Here is a 23,340-nt window from a genome sequence, read left to right as displayed (position 1 = left end):
GGGACTCTAACTGATCATGTGCAGTTTGTGCTCCATAAACCTTCCCTATGCCTGCTCGGCCATACCAAAGCGGACATAGTATAGGAGAAAGAACAAGGGGTTAGGAAGATGGCGGTACGAGGGTGGATTGGGAATATTTGCATATCACTAAAGTCCCCCATACATATTAAAAATAACCTACAAATAAAAAGGTCGTCCAACAGCTTCTCAAAGTTAAATGAATAAATTATATTGTCAAAAAATGAATAAAAACATATAATATGCAGAAATGCCAAATACCCAGCCAGAAAAAGGAAACACTGAACAGAGAGGTGTCCAAGATAGTCTATATAATCAGTATCATATACGGCTGCTTTTGAGGAAATAAGACCTAGAGCTGAAATTGGCGCACAAATATGTCTATGTACCATCCAACATAGGAAATGTCTATACCTCTGTCATACACAGGGATAAATGGTTTAAGGGTATAAACCAATAATCTTTCTAGAGATGACCTAAATTGTTGCAACCAGTTAGAATAAGGTAAGATATAGTAATACATAGATATATACAAAACATTTTTCTATATTTTGTACGCCAATTTGAGCTCTGGGTCTTATCAGAGTTATTTTCTCACACTCAGCCGTATACGATGCTGATCATAAAGACTTTATCCCGGACACATTTCTGTTCAGTGTTTCCTTTTTCTATCTGGATATTTGGCATCGCTGTATTTTGTTTTTATCAATTTTTCTGTTAATAAAATATATTAATTTAACATTGATAAGCTTTTTTATTGTAGGTTATTTTCATCAATAATGGGCCTCCATGTTATTGCCTAGGACATTATAGGTTTATATACCCCATACACATTAGACTAAACTATTGTCAGCTGCACCTGACTCCCCTCAGGGAGATGATGTTCGGGGTAAAGGTCCAGCGTATCCGATTTTTGGACGGCCAATGTATGCTGCGATTTTTACCACACGTACCACTTAAGTGACATACATTGGTTCTGTCTGCCTACAGCCAACATGCTGACTGAATTTACAGTTGTCTGAATTAGACCTTTTTGTCTCTTCTGTTTTTTGAACTCTTGCTCGATTTTGACTTACAAAGGCCTTATTTACACACAACTTCGCTAGTCAGTATTTTACATCAGTGTTTAGACCCCCAAAATTGGTACAACGAAGCAAGAAAGGTACACAGCGCTGACCTCAATTGTCGTGTGAGTTTGGCCTAACTGTGAAGAAGTGTCAGATGAGACGGCCATTTCCTCAGTCAATATAATTGCATCACTTTTGTCCAGTTTATTAATTGGAGTGGTGTATCCCTAATAGGACATTAAATAAGTGATTTGCTGCATATTATATCAGCAACATGATCTGTAATTTTCTTCTCATGATTTGCAGTGTCCTTGGAGTTAAATACAAAAAATGGAAATGGCAAATGTCCTCCCCACCCCCTCTCCCTCGCCACCACAGGGAGTGGTCTGTCCATTCGGTTCAATGCGGAGCATTATGATAATATCCTCCATAACCGAGACATCTGCAGATGTTTCAGAGGGAAACCTTCTCCAGCACCATGATTTTTGAAGAAGGAGACGTATAACATCTTTTCAGCAAGTGCATTAGCTAGATAGAATACGATGTACAATATCTTTTACCATAATAAACAAAGCGGAACCTCACGACATATTTTTTTATCTTTTTAGTACAAGATTGTCCCGGCTCTGAGAACCGCACCTGAGAAAACAGCCGGCGTGGATCAGTTTGGCCTTAAAATATGTAATATAATAAACATTAATATCAAAGCCCAAAACTGTGGTTGGGGTAAAGGTGCAACGTTCAGGGTAAAATCCTTAGATTGATGCTGCTTAGAAGGCAATGTTGGCTCAGAAGCACATTGGATTAGCGGAGGCTGATATGAGGTTGGCCGCTTCTTGGGTACGGATGGGCTGGAGCCATCTGTTGGCCTCTCTCCCATATGCAGGAGATATCTCCCATGGTTGTCTTTAGCAATCTTAAATAGCTCAAACTCTGTGTGCGGGAGCCTGATGCCCAGCACGGCGCAGCCCCCCGTCATTGTAATGTCTTTTTCTTCCCCTATAGCCCATGATCCTACTAGACCACAACTTCCAAACCGGGAGGCATTCAGCATCCGTAAGATGGCCTGGTTGAAAGGTGTCACCCATACTTGGCTTACAGTAAACTCCAGCTCCGTGCCACCTTTTACGTGCTCTGAGGGCACTCCTTTGGTATAGTGTCCGGCAGCGCGGAGTGTAAATGTATGCTGCTTGCAGAGGGGGTCGGCATAGTGGTAATAAAATCCTTCCCAGGTATGGTTATCTCCGTGGATGGTCAAGTAGCGAGTAAGAAACAGCACAGCAGGGCGAATCTCACATTGGCTGCTCACCCATTTGCCTCCGAGATGGGCTGGTGGTTCGATGACATCAGGCAGGATGGGTGGGTGATGTTCATCAGCGTTGTATATTAGGCCGCAGAAATCACATGGGTGGGCATGGTGCTGCAAAGGGAGGAGTTGGGGTTAATAGACGTGCATTGCAAAAATTAAACATTTGTCTAAAGAACTGGTTTAACTGTAGCATGTAACACTTGAGATTTTTAATAACCTAAGGGTCTGTGCACATGATGTGTTTTTGATGCGTTTTTAAAGCACAGTTTTGTCACAAAACCTGAAGGGTTTCCTGATACCAGCAAAGTGAATGAGAATCTTAAAGTCTGATGCACACGTTGCTTATTTTTTCCTTGCAGGGTTAAATCTGCAGCATGTCAATTCTTGCAGCATTTTTGCTGCAGATTGCACCCATACTAATGAGTAGGGAAAAATGAGCCAAAAACACGTAAAAAAAAAAATGAAGCAAAACCACACACATTTTACACCAAGAGATGCAGAAATTTCTGCACCCAATACTTACCCGTATTTTTCCGACCATAAGACGCACTTTTTTTCCCTCCAAATTTGGGAGGAAAGTGTGGGTGCGTCTTATGGTACGGATGTAGCATGTGGGGAGGTGGGCAGCAGTGAGTGGGATCGCACTGTTATGCCACTTCGGGATGTCCCTGCTGCCCGGAATCAGCTGGGGAAGCCATGTGTGTCCCTGCTTAAGTGCAGTGAATATTCATTAGCGGCTCCCCACCTATAAGCTGAGCAGTGAGCCAGGAGCAGCAAATGAATACTGCACTTAAGCAGGGACACACATGGCTTCTCCAGAGCTGATTCCTGCAGCAGCTGGGGAGGTCTGTGTGTCCGGGGGAGGAGGAGGCAGCAGCAGCAGGGGCCAGAGGAGAGAGGAGATCGCTGCATACCTGCCTGCCATGCCTGGGCTGGACACCAGTGCTGTGCACAAACAGGACCTGTTTGATGTCAGGAGTGGGCGGGCTGGAGCATCACATGGCAGCTCAGAGCCCTCCCTCTTCTTGACATCATCACAGGTCCTTCAGGCTCTCCACTAGAATCTGCAGCTTCCTCATAACCTGTGCTGTGGAAAGGAAACAAGAGGGAGGGCTCTGTGTGCAGTCATGGGATTCTTTTACCTCACCACAGTGTGGCTGCCACAATTAAGAGGTTAGTCTTTACAAAACACAATAAAGCACTCTGCCACTCCTTTGGTGAACTATAACTCCCAGCATGTCATAGGATCTGCAGGACATGCTGGAAGTTATAGTTCTCCCATGGGATTTTAAAGCAGCACTCCAGTGTTATTTTGCAGTGCTGGAGTGGTGCTTTCAATATAAGCCCTGTGCCCCCATTCTTATACTCACCCTCCAGCATCTTCATATAGTACTGTACAGACACCACACTGGTCCTGCAGCTTCCAACATAACATACTATTATATGTGGTGTTATTATATATAATAGTATGTTATTAAATATTTTACCACATTTTTTTGCTTCAAATATTTTTTTTCCATATTTTCCACCTCTAAAACCTGGGTGCGCCTTATAGTCCGGTGCATCTTATAGTCCGAAAAATATGGTATTGTGTGCACATACCCTAATGTTCACCATTATATTACAGGCATTTTTTAATTTTATTTTTGGATGAAAATTCTGTATATAGTGACACATTTTATCCATTTTTTTTCTTGTCATTTGCAAACATGAAAGACATTCTTAAAGGAGAATGCAACATTTCTATAATCTCTTAATTTCCAACATGGCAGATATGAGAACTCGTTAAGTCTTTATATTATCAGGGAACACTGAATGGTATATTCACCAATCACTCAAATAATTGATGAAACTTTGAAGCCCTTTGTTTGGGACTGAGGTATGACCCATGAGAAGATAAATAGAGGTGACATACTCTTTAAGAGAGTCCTTGTGTGGATGACAAATGACTTTCAAAAATATTTTTTGGGAGTTGTGGTTACCCATTTTACACTGATAAGTGAGACTCATGCAGCTGGCATTGATCATTAGGAGGGTCTCCTCTATCTGCGCTGGAAGCTGAGGGTTATAGGTCAGCTAGGGTCGACATACATTATTTTACCTTCTGTTTATCTGCAGTTGAGTTTCTTGGGTCACTGTTTCTCTGTTCCCCATTAAGAATATCTGAACTGGTCCTGTACAACTATAACAATGACTACTAGGGTCTCTATATAGAGGGGTCTCTAGACTCTTTAACCCCTTAAGCCCCAAGGGTGGTTTGCATGTTAATGACCGGGCCAATTTTTACAATTCTGACCACTGTCCCTTTATGAGGTTATAACTCTGGAACGCTTCAACGGATCATGATGATTCTGACTCTGTTTTCTCATGACATATTGTACTTCATGATAGTGGTAAAAATTCTTCGATAAGACTTGCGTTTATTTGTGAATAAAATGGAAATTTGGTGAAAATTTAGACAATTTCGCAATTTTCAAACTTTGAATTTTTATGCCATTAAATCACAGAGATATGTCACACAAAATACTTAATAAGTAACATTTCCCACATGTCTACTGTACATCAGCACAATCTTGGAACCAAAATTTTTTTTGTTAGGGAGTTATAAGGGTTAAAAGTTGACCAGCAATTTCTCATTTTTACAACACCATTTTTTTTTTAGGGACCACATCTCATTTGAAGTCATTTTCAGGGGTCTATATATAGAAAATACCCAAGTGTGACACCATTCTAAAAACTGCACCCCTCAAGGTGCTCAAAACCACATTCAAGAAGTTTATTAACTCTTCAGGTGTTTCACAGGAATTTTTGGAATGTTTAATTAAAAATTAACATTTAACTTTTTTTTCACACAAAATTTACTTCCGCTCCAATTTGTTTTATTTTACCAAGGGTAACAGGAGAAAATGGACCCCCAAAGTTGTTGGACAATTTGTCCTGAGTACGCCGATACCCCATATGTGGGGGTAAACCACTGTTTGGGCGCATGGCAGAGCTCGGAAGGGAAGGAGCGCTATTTGACTTTTCAATGCAAAATTGACTGGAATTGAGATGGGATGCCATGTTGCGTTTGTTTAGGTACATCAGGAGCTCTCCATTGAAACCCCCACAATTGACATTTTAGAAAGTAGCCCCCCTAAGGAACTGATCTAAATGTGTGGTGAGCACTTTGACCCACCAAGTGCTTCACAGAAGTTTATAATGCAGAGCCGTAAAAATAAAAAAAATCATATTTTTTTCACAAAAATGATCTTTTCACCCCAAATTTTTTATTTTCCCAAGGGTAAGAGAAGAAATTGGACCCCAAAAGTTGTTGTGCAATTTGTCCTGAGTACGCTGATACCCCACTGTTTGGCGCATGGCAGAGCTCGGAAGGGATGGAGCGCCGTTTGACTTTTCAATGCAAAATTGACTGGAATTGAGATGGGATGCCATGTTGCATTTGGAGAGCCACTGATGTGCCTAAACATTGAAGCCCCCCTAAAGTGACACAATTTTGGAAAGTAGAACCCCCTAAGGAACTTATCTAGATGTGTTGTGAGATCTTTGAACCCCCAAATGTTTCACTACAGTTTATAACGCAGAGCCGTGAAAATAAAAAAAAAAAATTTCCCACAAATTATTTTTTAGCCCCCAGTTTTGTATTTTTCCAAGGGTAACAGGGGAAATTGGACCCTAAAAGTTGTTGTCCAATTTGTCCTGAGTACGCTGATGCCCCATATGTGGGGGGGGACCACAGTTGGGCCCATGGCAGAGCTCGGAAGGGAAGGAGCCCCATTTGGAATGCAGACTTAGATGAATTGGTCTGCAGATGTCACATTGCGTTTGCAGAGCTCCTAATGTACCTAAACAGTAGAAACCCCCCCACAAGTGACCCATATTGGAAACTAGACCCCCCAAGGAACTTATCTAGGTGTGTTGTGAGAACTTTGAACCCCCAAGTGTTTCACTACAGTTTATAACGCAGAGCCGTGAAAATTAAAAAATCTTTTTTTTCCCCACAAAAATTATTTTTTTTAGCCCCCCCCCCAATTTTTATTTTCCCAAGGGTAACAAGAGAAATTGGACCCTAAAAGTTGTTGTCCAATTTGTCCTGAGTACGCTGATACCCCAAATGTTGGGGTAAACACTTGTTTGGGTGCACGGGAGAGCTCGGAAGGGAAGGTGCACTGTTTTACTTTTTCAACGCAGAATTGGCTGGAATTGAGATTGGACGCCATGTCGCGTTTGGAGAGCCCATGATGTGCCTAAACAGTGGAAACCCCCCAATTATAACTGAAACCCTAACCCTAACCCTAGCCCCAACCCTAACCCTAGCCTTAACCCTAGCCCTAATGGGAAAATGGAAATAAATACATTTTTTTAATTTTATTATTATTCCATAACTAAGGGGGTGATGAAGGGGGGTTTGATTTACTATTTATAGTGTTTTTTTTGCGGATTTTTATGATTGGCAGCCGTCACACACTAAAAGATGCTTTTTATTGCAAAAACTAGTTTTTGCGTCTCCACATTTTGAGAGCTATAATTTTTCCATATTTTGGTCCAGAGTCATGTGAGGTCTTGTTTTTTGCGGGACGAGTTGACGTTTTTATTGGTAACATTTTCAGGCACATAACATTTTTTGATCACTTTTTATCCCGATTTTTGTGAGGCAGAATGACCAAAAACCAGCTATTCATGAAATTCTTTTTTTTTTTGGGGGGGGGGGGGGGGGGGGGTGTTTATACCGTTCCACGTTTGGTAAACTTGATAAAGCAGTTTTATTCTTCGGGTCAGTACGATTACTGCGATACCTCATTTATATCATTTTTTTTAATGTTTTGGCACTTTTATACGATAGACTATTTTATGGAAAAAATAATTATTTTTGCATCGCTTTATTCTGAGGACTATAACTTTTTTATTTTTTCGCTGATGATGCTGTATTGTGGCTCATTTTTTGCGGGACAAGATGACGTTTTCAGCAGTACCATGGTTATTTATATCCATCTTTTTGATCTTGTGTTATTCCACTTTTTGTTCAACGCTTTCTTATCATACTGCCGTTTTTTTTTTTTTTTTTTTTTTACCGCGTTCACTGAAGGGGTTAAGTAGCGGAACAGTTTTACAGGTGGGGTCGTTACGGGCGATACTAAATATGTCATTTTTTTTTATTATTATTTTGTTAGACAGAAATGTATTTATGGGAACAAAAAAAAAAAAAAAAAAAATATATATATATATATATATATATATTGTTTTCTTTATTTAGGAACTTTTTTTTTTATACACATGTGAATTTTTTTTTTTTTTTTTTTTTACTTTATAACATTGCCCCAGGGTAGGGGCATCATGTTATAGGGTCAGATTGCTGATCTGACACTTTGCAGAGTGCTGTGTCAGATCCGCAGGCTTACCAGCGCTTGCTCTGAGCAGGCGCTGGTAAGCCACCTCCCTCCAGGACCGGGATGTACCCCGTGGCCATTTTGGATCCGGGGCCTGCAGGGAGGAGACGCTCGGTACAAGGTGAGCACATCGCCTTGTACCGAGGGTCTCAGGAAAGCACGCAGGGAGCCCCTTCCCTGCGCGATGCTTCCCTGTACCGCCGGAACGCTGCGATCATGTTTGATTGCAGTGTTCTGGGGGTTAATGTGCCAGGAGCTGTCCGTGACGCTGACACCTGGCTGCGATCGGCAATGCTCCCCGTGTGAGCGCGGCCGATCGCATATGACGTACTATCCAGTCGGTGGTCATATGGGCCCACCCCACCTCGACGGGATAGTACGTCATATGGGATTAAGGGGTTAAATAGTAACAGTTTAATTTTTTTATCCCCAGAATTCAATAGTACAAGTATAAGAAACTTTAATAAAATATATTACTGATAAATCAGCTTCTTTCTCCTCCTGGACTGATTTTTCAGTCTCAAAATTCTCAATTCACAAGTAAAATGTGTCTTCAGTGAATATAGACTTTCCCATTACTGAGGTAGGAAATGACGATTGGTGCTCATAAAATTCTTTGGAGAACTATAACTCATTTCATGACAATTTGCAGCAGAATGTCTGTACCTGCCTCTCGCTCCTACCTTCGACATAGAATTTAACAAGCACCAACTGTCATTTCCTCTCTTGGAAATTTGAAAATCTGAGTGAAAAAATAATTCAGGAATGAAAAGAAGCAGATTTTTCTAATAAGCTATATTACAAATTTGCTTATTTTTATGAATACTATTAATTCATGAAATAAAAATTGAAACCATGGTTCTTCTTTAAGGCACTGGTGTCCAGACGCCATTCCAAAGAAACTACAAACTAAACAGTGCTCTCTACACGTATGTCATGTCCAAACACTCCATAGTCCATATAGCCTCTCTATTAGATTGACTTGGTTAGTGATGAGTGAGTGTACTCGTTGCTTGGGTGGTCTCCCGAGTATTTGTGACTGCTCGGAGATTTAGTTTTTGTTAATACAGCTGCATGATTTACAGCTACTAGCCAGCCTGAGTACATGTGGGGGTTGCCTGGTTGCTAGGGAATCCCCACATGTAATCAAGCTGTCTAGTAGCTGCAAATCATGCAGCTGCGGCAAGGAAAACTAAATCTCCGAGCAGTCACAAGTACTCTGAGCCCACCCAAGCGTGCTTCAGAAATCCCAAGCAACGATTATACTCGCTCATCACTAGACTTGGTTCCATCCAGATACTCATGGCTTTCAAAAAGAGCTCTTTTCACCCCACCAATACTTGATGATGGGGACCTCAAGGTTTCTTTCAATTTGACACGTTGTCACAAGTTACAGAATACAGTGGCGTGAAAGTGTTTCCCCCTTCCTGATTTCCTATTCTTTTGCATGTTTGTAACAATTAAATGTTTCAGATCACCAAACAAATTTAAATATTAGACAAAGATGATACAAGCAAACACAAAATGCAGTTTTTAAATGAAGGTCTTTATTATTAAGGGAAAAAGAAATCCAACCGACAGGGCCCTGTGAGAAAAAGGTACTGCCCCTCCCCTCTTAAAACAAATTGACTGTGGATTATCACATCTTTTAGAAGCGGAGTTCAAATTCCCTAGCCACACCCAGGCCTGATTACTTCCACCCAAGTTCTCAATCAAGAAAGCACTTAACTAGGACCTGCCTGACTGACAAAATGAAGTAGACCAAAAGATCCTTGAAAGCTAGAAATGAGAAACAAAGTGATTGAGATATATCAGTTTGGAAAAGGTTTTAAAACAATTTCTAAAGATTTAGGAATTCAGCGAACCACAGTGAGAGCGATTATCCACAAATGGTGGAAACGTGGAACAGTGGTGTCCAGGAGTGGCCGGTTGACCAAAATTACCCCAAGAGTGCAGCAACGACTCGTCCAAAAGGTCACAAAATACCCCACAACAAGATCCAAAGAACTGCAGGTCTCACTTTCCACAGTTAAGGTCAGTGTACATGAGTCATGACTACCATAAGAAAGACGCTGGGCAAAAAGGGCCTGCATGACAGAGTTTCAAGATGAAAACCACTGCTGAGCAATAAGAACATAAAGGCTTGTCTCTTAATGATCACCAAAACTTTTGGGAGAATACTCTGTGGACTGATGAGACAAAAGTTTAACTTTTTGGAAGGTGTATGTCCCATTACATCTGGCGTTGAAGTAGCATAGCATTTCAGAAAAGAAACATCATAGCAACAGTAAAAATACGGTGTTGGTAGTGTGATGGTCTGGGGCTGTTTTGCTGCTTCAGGACCTGGAAGACTTGCTGTGATAAATGGAACCATGAATTCTGTGGTCTACCAAAAAAATCCTGAAGGAGAATGTCTGGCCATCTGTTCGTGGCCTCAACTGAAGCACGCTTGGGTTATGCAGCAAGACAATGATCCAAAATATACCAGAAAGTCCTCCTCTAAATGGCTTAAGAAAAACAAAGTTAAGACTTTGGAATGACCTAGTCAAAGTCCTGAACCTACTCCGATTGGGATGCTATTGCATGACCTTAAAATGGTGGTTCATGCTCACAAATCCTCCAATGTAACTGAATTTCAATTCTGCATAGATGAGAGGGCTAAAAATCTTCCAGAGCGTTGTAAAGACTCATTGCAAGTTATCACAAATGCTTGATTGCAGTTGTTGCTGCTAAGAGTGGCCCAACCAGTTATTATGTTTAGGGGACAATCACTTTTTCACACAGGGCCTTGTAGGTTTGGATTTCTTTTTCCCTTAATAATAAAGATCTGTAGATAAAAACGGCATTTTGTGTTTACTTGGGTTATCTTTGTCTAATATTTAAATTTGTTTTGTGATCCAAAACATTTAAGTGTGACAAACATATAAAAAATAGGAAATCAGGAAGGAGGCAAGCACTTTTTCACACCACTGTATATTGTATTCCACAGCTTTATCCACAATTCTGTACCTTCCATCATTCCTTCCTGAATCTGCATACCTATATCTTGCATACTGGAAAGTAGGCTGAGGTTCTCTATAGTAATCTGATTTAGAACTGTTGTCAATAACAACCAACAGAACTATGAAAAAAAGCTCTGGAGCATAATTCAGGCTGTGTGTAAAAGTGAATGTATAATGAGGACAATTGCCTTTTAATATGTCATCAATTGAGGTAAATGCAACCTGTAGATTTGACCATGTTTTTTGAGGGGCATGTAATTTCCTAAGAGTAGGTACAAATGTTACTAAAAATTTTTGGTAGGTGATACTCACCAGGGCACTCTGCAAGGGCTGCTGGTATCCATTAGGTCTGTAATGGATCCTCTCTGATGTCTCTGTGTGGATATCTCCCAGGAAGAGTTTCTCCACCAGTCCTCCCCTCTCCTGGGAGATGTACTGTTTCTCCAGTCTCACCAGGCTGAGCTCATGCATGGTAAACTTGAGTGCAGCTGTGCAGTCTCTATCGGCCTTGGCACTGAGGAGCTCGTATATTCTTCCTGGAGCTAAACTTCTCCCAGTAGATACAAAACCCACACAGGTCCTGTTCATCTGGGCTCTGATATTACTCATGGCCTCCTGGGTGTAGAATACAATCCCAACTTTATGTAAACTATAATCTGCCTCCGTGGCCCCCCTAGTTATCCATGAGGCCTGGCGAAGGCGCATTTTACCCTTGATCACAAGAGAATAAAGAGGTCTTTGGCAGTGAGGGTCTGAGTAATAAAACTGAAGGGCCTTGAACAGCCGGTTGGGGTAAAAAGTGTAGGATCTTGTAAGGAACTCTGGTCCTGGTCGAACTTCACATCTAGTAGAGAAGATAAGTGTTATTAATATTATGTTAACCTTCCAATTTTGTACTGATCAACAATTGAAGAATGTATTGTGCTCCAGAGCTGCATTCACAATTCTACACTATCCCCACAGAATTATTACAGGTGGAATAAACTATTGCACAGTTCTTTTAAATGAAATTGATAGACCACTTAGGTCTTCCAAAGGGAGAAAAACATCAACTAATTGAGGAGGGTCCTGAATAGTTGGTAGACCCTCTACCAATGCTGTAATACGATATATGAAAATTTGAGTTTCAAACCAAAACCTAAAGTTTTATTCCCATCTCTGGCTATGTGGCGCCCCTGAAGGTCCAGATGCCACAGAGGTACTGCATATCAGCCAGAGTTGTAGTATCCCAACTCTCTGGTAGGAAGGGAACATTGTACAGAACTCTAACACCTGCATCCAACACCACACTTTTCCTGTTAGGGCACCTGGGTGTACCCTAAGGGGGGATGCCCTCATCCCAGGTTGTAGAGGGTTAATAGGTTGAGTGTGTGGATGGAGGAAAGTAGGAAAGAGGAAGGAGGGAGTTGGAGAAAGGCAGTGGAGTTGAGCAGACTTGAGGGTCTGCAGCTCCTGACAGGCTAAAGAGAGAAGGAAAGCAAGACGCTTCCAGGAAGCTAGAAGGGGTTCCAGAGACACGGGAAGTGCGGAGGCCACCCATGGGGCCCGTATCCAGAAGTGGAGGAACCAGGCCGCAGTAGGGGATCGGCCCCTGAACTAGTGGGACAGCTTCAGGCTCCTGCTAGCAATCCAGAGGCTGCTGTCACTGTAGGTGCAGCAGCCAAACTTGCACCTATTCGCCGAAAAGGTGAACACAGAAGGTCCAGGGGACAGAGAGTACGTCGCCATACAAGACCTGCGTTCAGTGGCTTGGGACACTGGGTGGCAAGCGCAGAAAGACGGCCAGGAGAGGCATACAAAAGACGAGTTCTGGACAGGTGCCCAACTTGCCGGAGAGTTTCGTGGACTTCACACCCAGAGGACACCGAACCCCGGCTGGGGTCCCGAACTGTAAGTATAACTGTGAAAACTGCAACATGCTGTGTCCTTCCATTTCTTTTCGGCATCACATACTTTGCACCACTACCTGCCACTAGCAACATTGCCACCCACACCACTAACTGCCCTGGGGACCAAACTCTACCTGTGGAGAGCTTTAACAACTCAGCTGCATTATCATCTGCCCCAGAGGACTGCACAGCAGCGTCGGCTAACATCTCCATTGCCGAGTACCACAGGTGGCGTCACAAACGTTTCCTCAATAGACTTTATTTTCCACTTTCATTCACATCCCCTTTAACTGGACGCCCAAGGCTACGGACCGGGTCACTGCCACTGTGACCTCCCCTTTAACTAGCACCGGTACCGAGTACCCCATGGGGCGCCCCAGCTATTTCAAGAATGTGGCCTGTTTTTCGATGTCTGGAATGGAAAGGTGGCAACGACAAAATTGCCAAGTGCGCCAGAACGGAAATTTTTAGAGATCTGATACCATGGAATGAAGAGAGCTGTGCATGCATGGCCACCTCTCCACTGACGTCAGCTCTTAAAGGTACTGGTTTCTCCAGTGGTTGGACCCACATCTGTCACTCTTACAGCATATGACATACATGTGTCATACAGGGGCAACCTCTAAGAAAATAATTTCTAGGGATAGGCTTTCGTCATACAGTTCTCTTACCCTGTGGAAATCCAATGACCTTCTATGTTAGGTGGTAAGACAGAAGAAATGCGGGCCCCGTCCTGGAGATGGCGCAGTTGGTACTGACATTCTGGCTCCCAGGTTAGTTTTCCAGGACCAGGGAATTGATCAGAAGGAATTGGCACATCCCATAGTTTATCTCCATAGACCAGGGCTGAAAATAACACAAAATAATGCGTGTCATATCATTGGTGAGGAAGGAAATATAATGTGCAGCGATTATTACATGGTATAAATCACATGACTACTTTATATACAGTTGTAGCAGAGCTGAAATTGTCACTTTGGTAATATTTGAGCTTCAGGATAAACATTTGCTGTATGTAAAACATTGTGCAGTCCCATGTAAATACTATTTGCTGCACTCCCTACATAAAAATAAGAAATACGGTAATCACATGGCAAAAGTTATGTGGTTCAGATTATAAGGACAAATTGAAGTAGATTTCAATTGTGGACATATTGAAGTGGATCTCACTTGTGGGACCCCCCCTGTACCCTCCCCCCCCCCTCTGATTCCCAGAATAAAGGTCCTGTGTAACCTATATGAAAAGAGCAGCGATGCCTTTCAGGTCCAGGGCAGCACGGTGGCTCAGTGGTTAGCACCGCAGCCTTGCAGCGCTGGGGTCCTGGGTTCTAATCCCACCTTGGACAACATCTGCAAGGAGTTTGTATGTTCTCTCTGTGTTTGCGTGGGTTTCCTCCGGATTCTGATAGGGAATGTAGATTGTGAGCCCCATCCGGGACAGTGATGATAATGTGTGCAACCTGTAAAGCGCTGTGGAATATGTTCGCGCTATATAAAAATAAAGATTATTATTATTTAAAGTCTACGGGACTGATGGAGATCGCGGAGTACAGCTATTTGCAGTCTCAGAGGTCCCAGTGGTCAGACCCCCACTAATTTAGCAATAGAGTAGACTGTGGATAGGTGATAACTTCTTATAATCAGAATATTCTTTTAATCATTGTGTTGTATGTGTAAATTACATTTTCAGACATGTTTAAACATAAACTATAGTTTTCATCCAGGGCATAACTATAATAGGTGCAGAGGTTGCAATCACACCCGGGCCATGGAATACTTTTAAAGACTTGAAATGATTGGGGGTCCCAATGGAATTTTTGCTTTGGGCCCACTGGTTTTTAATATATATTTTCATACATCATCAGTACAAGTGAAGATAAGAACTCTTATAAAATGTATTAGTATAGAAAAAGGCTTCTTTCCCAATTTATGAGCCGCTTTTTTTCTCCCGCATTGGTCATTCACTCTCAAAAACTGCTATAAATTTTTCTACTAATCTTTTTTTTTAATTTGTTTTATTTTACAAAGAAGGCAGATGGTTCAGGAGAGCCGAGAGGACGTCTTTAAAGGGAATCTGTTACCAGTTTTTGTCGCCTAATCTGAGAGCAGCATAAAGTAGAGAGAGAGACCCTGATTCCAGTGATGTCACTTACTGGGCTACTTAGTGTAGTTTTAATAAAATCACTGTTTTATCAGCAGGAGATTATCACTAGAGGACTAGTAAACCTGCTGCCAGCTCTGTATAACTCCACACTCCCAACTGATTGGCAGCTTTCTGCCTATGCACAGTGTACACATAAAGCTGCCAATCAGTGGTGTGGGTGCAGCATTCAGAAAACTGCTGCATCTACAAAGGAGAAAAAGGGGATTTCATCAAAATGACAGTAAGTAGCTCAGTAAGTGACACATCGCTGGAATCAGGGTAACCGCCCCAATGAGATACTCCCCTCAGATTGGGTGACAGAGTATCTTAAAGTGCAAACGGTGGCTCCTACTGAATTTGAGTCTCAGAAAATGGCTTATTAATTCCATTCCAAAGAGTATCAGTAGAAACCGCTCCATCGTCAATCAGGACTCTATTAATAATAACCTTACAAGGATTTGTCATACTGACCCATCAGGACATTATCAGCTGCATTTTATAACTTTGCTCGAGTTATTATTGTAATAACTTCCGTATTGGGGAACTGCTTTTTCTGCATTATTTTGTCTTTATTGTATAGACATATCCATAAAGAGCGCGAATGAGATAGGTGCAATAATTCATCGTTAGACGTCATCTGTAACAAGATCTGTGTTTTTAGAACAATGTCCAAAACCATCCATTATTCTTCCTCATGGTCAGAGACAGTGAATCACGACACGTCCGTCTGACCGTCCTCGCTGCTCTGTGTCCTGGGCAGCATATGGCAGCTACAGTTGTCTGGAGGCTATGAGACAGGATGGCACCCTGTTAAACCACATGGAGACACCCTAATCCTTTCTGAATCTCCAGGAGTACAGCGGTGCCTTATCACACCACAGCCAGAACATCACAACATAACGCAGACCTTTATTCCAACCCCACTCACAGGGTCGCGAAATTGGCCTCAGCCTTCACATCACAATTATACAGTATATATAGCAAAGTATATTCACAACATATTGGTTAAAGACTATACTTCCAGCATACCCGACTTCCTTTAACGTCTTCTTGACAAAGTCAGTTTACTATAAAAAAAACAACTTGCTTTTACTGCAAGCAAACAGAACTATGATAAAGTATTTCCAAAAGTAGCTGTCTTTCCCCATGATCAACTTTATTCATTTGTGACTCGAAAGCCCTTATTCAGAGGCAACACCATAAATGTCTTATACGGTGGTCACCCTCTTAGCTTTTTACCTGTTTTGTTACTTAATAACCTGTGTGTAAATATTTTTGTAATCTGATTTGTGTGTGATGCATCAGCTCTAAATAGTCTAAGTTGGTGAAGTGAGAAAAATATAGGGATAAATTAATTTACCCCTTAATGTAACCCTAATTATATTTACTCCTTTTGCGATGAAGCCTCTAAAAATTTCTGGTGCAAGCAATTACCTTCATGAGTCACATGCTTAGTGACAGAAAGCCCACCTGTGTGCAATCTAAGGGTACCGTCACACAGTGCAATTTTGATCGCTACGACGGCACGATTCGTGACGTTCGAGCGATATAGTTACGATATCGCAGTGTCTGACACGCTCCTGCGATCAGGGACCCCGCTGAGAATCATACGTCGTAGCAGATCGTTTGAAACTTTCTTTCGTCGTCTAGTGTCCCGCTGTGGCGGCATGATTGCATGGTGTAACATATATCGTATACGATGTGCGCATAGTAACCAACGGCTCCTACATCGCACATACGTCATGAAATTATCGCTCCAGCGTCGTAGATTGCAAAGTGTGACAGCAGTCTACGACGCTGGAGCGATATTGTTACGATGCTGGAGCGTCACGGATCGTACCGTTGTAGCGATGAAAATTGCACTGTGTGACGGTACCCTAAGTGTCTCATGGTCTGTCAGTATATACACACCTTTTCTGAAAGGCCACAGAGGCTGTAACACCATTAAAAAATGAGGCACCACTAACCTAACAACACCATGAAGACCAAGAGGATCTGTAATCAAGTTAGGGACAAAGTTGTTGAGAAACACAAGTCGGGGTTGTTATTAAAAAAAAATCCCAATCTTTGATCTCCCGAAGCAACATCAAATCTATTATCATCAAATGGAAAGAACATGGTGCTACAACAAATCTGCTAAAAGAGCTCCACCGACCAAAACGCTCTACCCAGTCAAGGAGGGCATTAATCAGAGAGGCAGCAAAGAGACCAAAGGTAACCCTGAAGGAGATGCAGAGTTCCCAAGGAGAGACAGGAGTATCTGTCCATACAACCACTATAAGCCTTACACTCCATCATGGTAACCTTTATGGAAGAGTGGGATAAAGAAAGAATTTACTTACACGCAAAAATTGTAAGGCTCATTTTGAATTTGCCAAAAGACATGTGGGAGACTCCCCAAATGTTTGAAGGATGGTGGTGTGGTCAAATGAAGCCAAAATTTCTTTTTTTGGCCACAAAGGTAAACGCTATATCTGGTGCGAAACCAACACAGCTCATCGCCTCAAGAACACCATCCCCACAGTGAAAAATGGTGGTTTCTGTATCATCATAATGTGGTGATGTTTTTCAGTGACAGGGAAAGTGGTCTGAGTTGAGGGGAAAATAGATGGTGCGAAATACAGGGATATTCTTAAGCCAAACCCTTTTATCAGTCTCTCGGTGTTTTAAGACTGGGATGGAGGTTCATCTTCCAACAAGACAATGACCCAAAGTATACTGCTAAGGCAACACTCAAATGGTTTAAGAGGAAACGTGTAAATGTTTTGGAGTGACCTAGTTAAAGCCCAGACCTTAATACAACTGAGAATCTGTGGTCAGGCTTAAAGATTGTTGTTCAGCAGAGGAAATCATCTAACTGGAGGGACCTGGAGCAGTTTTGACTTGATAAATGAGCAAAAATGCCAGTGGAAAGCTCAGAGATTTATCCAAAGTGACTTGCAGCTGTAATTATGGCAAAAGGAGGCTCTACAATGTACTGACTTTAGGGTGGTGAATAGTTATGCACACTGAAGTTTTCAGTATTTTTGTCCTATTTGTTGTTTGCTTCACAATAAAAAGAAAATCAAATGTTCACAGTTGTAGACATGTTCTTTACATGAACTGATGCAAACTGAAAAAAAAAAACTGAAATTCCAGGTTGTGAGGTAGCAAAACACGAAAAATGCCAAGGAGGTTGTGTGAATACTTTTGCAAGCCACTGTAGATGTCAATCTCACCTCTGTGATCTTGAGAATGGGCCCCATCTCATGCTGCTGGAAATGCATGGATGTCTCTATTTACTTCTATGGAAGTTCAGAATATTCCCAAATATCTATGAAATATTTATGGCATATTCTGTGGATATAGGAATACCCTTTAAAGAAGACAGAATTTTCTGTGATACTAATTTTTCATTAATATAATTCCACCTTTTAATAGCAGCAGCAACAGTTTTTGTGTAACAATATGTAAATATTACAGGTCCAAAACTTTTAGAGACTCAACTAAGTCCCTGCTCAGTTCAATGAAAACAGGAACAAATCTGTTGCTTGTTCTGTAATCTGTTCTTGTCTATTCTAGTTTTTCCTTAGCTTAAAAATTGGCTGTAAATGTCCTCTAGTGTTTAATATGATAGAGATCTCCATGCAGGAGACAACTATTTGGCGCTGTTTGTGCTGTGTTATGTATTAACAGGATATCGCTCACTTTTTTTTTTAATAGTCGTCCAAAGAAAATCAAATGGAGTTCAGGTTTTATTATTTAGCCATGGCTCAACTTTCCCAGAGTTAGACTACGTGACTTAGTGCCTATCATGAGGATTTGTTTTAAGACTATGTTTTGATTTAGTTTTATTCAATTTTATGGGTTCACTGTTTAGGTATAGGTTGGGGTGAATATGGTTCCCATCGCTGTTCCACTGTCTTTGTAAATCCCTTCAATTCACTACAATATTATAAAAGTGGTTTTTGGATTAAACCAGATTTATTGCTATGGGAAGCAATTACACTTTTTGGTATGAGGCCCTTCAGCTTGGACTACATGACAACTAAGCCATGCACACTGATGCATCCATAGTAAGGCGTTGAGTCTCACTTTATCAGTGTCTCAATGCATCTATGACACATATAGGGACAGACGTTGAAGAGTTTTGCAGTTGGACCATAGTTGTAGTCAGGGCACAGAGACGCCAAATAATTGCTAAAAAAAAGGGGGCAAAACTGAGTCCTGTGTCCCTCTGCACATGGCGTCCGAGTCATAGACTTTCTCTTAGCCCATAAACCAATCATGGATTAATACTAGTGACATTTTTAAGTTAAAGAGGACCTTTCACCAAATTTTCACGTTGAACTGGACACACAATGTAATACTGAATGAGAGTTTGCCTCTCAGTTGCGGAGATATTAATAATCAAAATATTTGGCACCTAAACAGTAAATTTTTTTAAAAGTCCAAACGGACATTACCAGAGAGATTTCAATGGGGGAGTGTACTTCCTCTGCCTTCTGAGGCTGACCAATCATAACTAGGCAGCAACACATTGGGGAAAGAATAATACGCCCCACTATAGCTTTGTACAGGCTCAATGTGAGTCATCTATTGAAAAACAGTCTGCGCTCCTCACTGCAGAGTGAAGACATGAAGTGGAGCACAGTAGAGCTGAGTGTGATGTCAGCGTTCATGTTTCATCTCTGGAAATAAGTATAGGGAACGTTATGATTGGTCAGCATCAAAAAGAGGATGAAGTACACGCCCCCAGTGAAATCTCTCTGGTAATGACCACTTGGACTTTAAAAGCATTAACTGTTTAGGTGCCAAATACTTTGATTGCTAATGTCTCTGCAATGGAGAAGTGAAATTTAAAAATACAAAAACAAATTTTTTTGCAGCCACTATTACATCATGCGTCCAGTTCAACATTAAACATTTAGCAAAAGGTCTTTATTAAGGCCCCCATACACAATAGATGACAACTGTCCATCTGCCAATATGGGTAGGATTGGCCGACAGTCTAAAATGCATTGATGTCTCTTGACTCTCTCCTGATTGATGAGCCAAGCACTCCTGGGTATGGACAAGTCGGGAGAAAGTTGTAAGCCAGATGATTATGATAGTGGACATTTATCTGTGTATGGGGGGGGGGCTTTAGACTTTTCTAAAAAGTCAAAATTATAAATGTCAAAGGGAAATAGTCACTTGTTATAAATAAAGGGCATTGTCGCTTTAAAAAAGGAACCGCATTGAGTCGGGTTACAGATAAGGGTTTGGAGTTTCAGCTTTATCTGGAGTTGCCCTTCACATGTTCGCTATCACTTTATTTCTGGACTTATCATCTGAGTCAATTCATAGCTTTGCTGATTATCCTCACATGCGGTTCCCTTGTCTGGGCTGGATAAAAAACAGATTGTGCATGTGTTTTGTTTCTTCGGTAGACGGTAAGGAGTGGGGTCACTTAGAGGGACACGGGATCTTACACTTTACAGTCACTGTCAGTAGTGACCCGTGCTTCGGCACGTACCTCATATGTTTCAGATGTACAGATGTTTCCAATGCTGGCCATTAATAATTAGCAGGCAGGAAAATAGACAAGCAATGGCTTACAGCACAGTATATGTCATTCTGACACCTTATACCCAGATCATCACTGATATTTCTCATTTTAGAAATCGTAGCTACAGTTTTATATACAATACTGTGCAAATGTTTTAGGTAGGTGTTCAAAAAAATCTATAAAGTGAAAGTACTTTAAAAATATAAGTATTAATTGTTTATTTGCATCCATTAATAAAATACAAAGTGAGTGAACAAAATATTCAATATTTGGAGTGACTGCCCTTTGCCTTCAAAACTGCAACAATTCTTCTAGATACACTTGCACACAATTTTAGAAGGTGGTTCCAAACATCTTGGAGAACTAACCACAGACCTTCTGTAAGTGTAGACTTGTGTAAATCCTTCTGTCTCTTCATGTAATCCCAGATTCGATGATGTTGAGGTCAGGGTTCTGTGAGGGCCAAATAATCACTTAAAGTACTCCTAGTTCTCCTTAGTGCGTTGGATAGTTCTTAATGACATTGGCTGTATCTGTGGGGTCATTGTCCAGCAGTAGAATAAATGTGGAACAAAACAGATGCCTCCCTCATGGTATTGCATGATGGTTACATATCTGTTTGTATTTCTCAACATTAAGGACACAATTATTCCTGGTAAAATCTCCAACTTCATTTGCTGAAATGCAGCCTCATACTTGGCAGAATCTTCCACCATGCTTCATTGCTACCTGCAGACACTCATTATTATACCACTCTACAGCCCTTCATTGACAAACTTCAGGCAAATATTCTATTTTTTGACATGACAGTCTGGTGCTACTTTTCTGGACCCCAGTTTGTACAGTATTGTTTTTGTGCATAGTTTATTCTTTTGGCCTCATTTCCATGTGGAAGGAATGGAATGTGGAAGGTAATATATTCTTCCATGAAGACCACTTCTGGCCACACTTCTTCAAACAGTAGATGGGTGTAACTTGGTCCCACTGGTTATAGTGTATAGTAATGTAGTATGCAATGTAACGCTTAGTGTTATTAGATAGGTAATGTAATGTATAGGATAAGTGATGTAGATAGTTGATACAGTTAAGGTTTGAGACTAGCCCACAGGGGGAGTGTTTAGCGTTAGGAAAGAGTGACAGCTTCCTGGAGAGTTAGAGATTGGACTGCCACATGAGAAAAGTTGCAAAAAGGGTGACTCACTGTGAAAGGAGACTAAGATGAAGGGATAATGCAATCCTGAAGAAAATGTGACAGAAAGAGACAGTGGTCTTCTGGACATGGGTTCTAGGAGAGCACGCTTAGCCACGACACCTTGAGCTTGTAACGCAGAAGGTAACAGGCCTTAGTAGGACTGAGCTACAGGAAATAGTGAAGGGTCCTGAGTGGTAGATTCAGGGTGCCAGTAGTGGAAGAAATAGGATATGGAACCGTAGAGCAAGTAAGGAGACATGCTGATTAGGATTGTAGCATTAAAGCTGGGTTGTGGCGCAGCAGGGACAAACAGTGTGTTTTGAAAGCCAAGGAGTATACTGCAGAGGAAGAATACTGAGTGTAATAATGCTTCATATTGTAAAGGAAACCTCCATAAGACTTTGTACCCGTTATCTCTTGAATATAACCCTTACCAACTACGCTCAGTAAAGAGTTTATTTGGGAAAGCTGATCTCCATCATTGAACTGTGAAATATCTGGTCCTGGTGAGCCCACAACACCGGCTACATGTGGCCTGCACTGGTGTAATGCCGTCACAGTACAAATCCGCACACCCAACCAGGATCCCCACCTTCCTGTGCCTCGGTCGTGGCTACTGCCCCACGTCATGCTACACACGGCCATAATATTATTGGCCATTATACTTTACATTTAGCACTACAACCACTAACACGCCACGCAATTTGGAAAATAAAATTCTATTATGCAAGTAAAAAAGGAATTGTCATCAGTGATCCAAACTGCTGTTTGTTTCTTGTTACGGTGCACGGACAACTCCAGGCCGGCTCCTGGGCAAGCAGCTGTAGAAAGATGTGAAGGTATGATGCATGTAAAACGCACATTTTATTTGGAATAAGTTTAACACCTTAATGACAGCCAATACGTCTTTTAACTGACCTGAGATATAAGAGAATAGCCGCCCCATACAGGTGACCATTCACCAGCTGCCGGCTGTACACTATAGCTGACAATTTGCTGTATCAGCCACGATCAATGTTGGCACCGTACATATCTGTTTAACCCCTTAGATGCTGTCAATAGTGACTACATCATTATAAATGGTTAACAGAGTGTGGGGGCTTCCTCTTTATCCCAATTGGTGCCCTCAGATCATGATTGTGTGGTCCTGATGTTTGCGATGGTAATTCACGACCAAATAGCAGCCTTAGGGTACCGTCACACTATACCACTTCGATCGCTACGACGGTACGATTCGTGACGTTCCAGCGATATCGTTACGATATCGCTGTGTCTGACACGCAGCAGCGATCAGGGATCCTGCTGAGAATCGTACGTCGTAGCAGATCGTTTAGAACTTTCTTTCATCGCTGGATCTCCCGCTGTCATCGCTAGATCGGTGTGTGTGACACCGATCTAGCGATGCGATCCAGCGATGCGTTCGCTTGTAACCAGGGTAAACATAGGGTAACTAAGCGCAGGACCGCGCTTAGTAACCCGATGTTTACCCTGGTTACAAGCGTAAAACTAAAAAAAAACAAACAGCACATACTTACATTCTGGTGTCCGTCAGGTCCCTTGCCGTCTGCTTCCCGCACTGTGACTGCCGGCCGTAAAGTGAAAGCAGAGCACAGCGGCTGTGCTTTCACTTTCACTTTACGGCCGGCAGTCACAGTGCGGGAAGCAGACGGCAAGGGACCTGACGGACACCAGAATGTAAGTATGTGCTGTTTGTTTTTTTTTAGTTTTACGCTTGTAACCAGGGTAAACATCGGGTTACTAAGCGCGGTCCTGCGCTTAGTTACCCGATGTTTACCCTGGTTA

General features: G+C 41.8%; 1 protein-coding gene across 1 annotated transcript in view; it reads right to left on the bottom strand.

Moving 5' to 3' along the window:
* Positions 1 to 1,251: 1,251 nt before the first annotated feature.
* Positions 1,252 to 23,340, bottom strand: part of APCDD1L (APC down-regulated 1 like) — a 70,909-nt gene continuing 48,820 nt past the window's right edge. Inside the window, exons 2-4 of the mRNA XM_069751238.1 lie at positions 13,344 to 13,518; positions 11,096 to 11,627; positions 1,252 to 2,505 (exon numbers count right to left, since the gene is read on the bottom strand). Coding sequence (XP_069607339.1) covers positions 1,747 to 2,505; positions 11,096 to 11,627; positions 13,344 to 13,518 — 1,466 coding nt within the window. The 3' untranslated portion in view covers positions 1,252 to 1,746. The remainder of the gene's footprint in view (positions 2,506 to 11,095; positions 11,628 to 13,343; positions 13,519 to 23,340) is intronic.

Source organism: Ranitomeya imitator, chromosome 2, assembly GCF_032444005.1.
Source record: "Ranitomeya imitator isolate aRanImi1 chromosome 2, aRanImi1.pri, whole genome shotgun sequence".
Taxonomy (NCBI): Eukaryota; Metazoa; Chordata; class Amphibia; order Anura; family Dendrobatidae; genus Ranitomeya; species Ranitomeya imitator.
The sequence above is the reverse complement of the archived record's forward strand: the minus strand, read 5'-3'. Positions and strand labels throughout refer to the sequence as shown.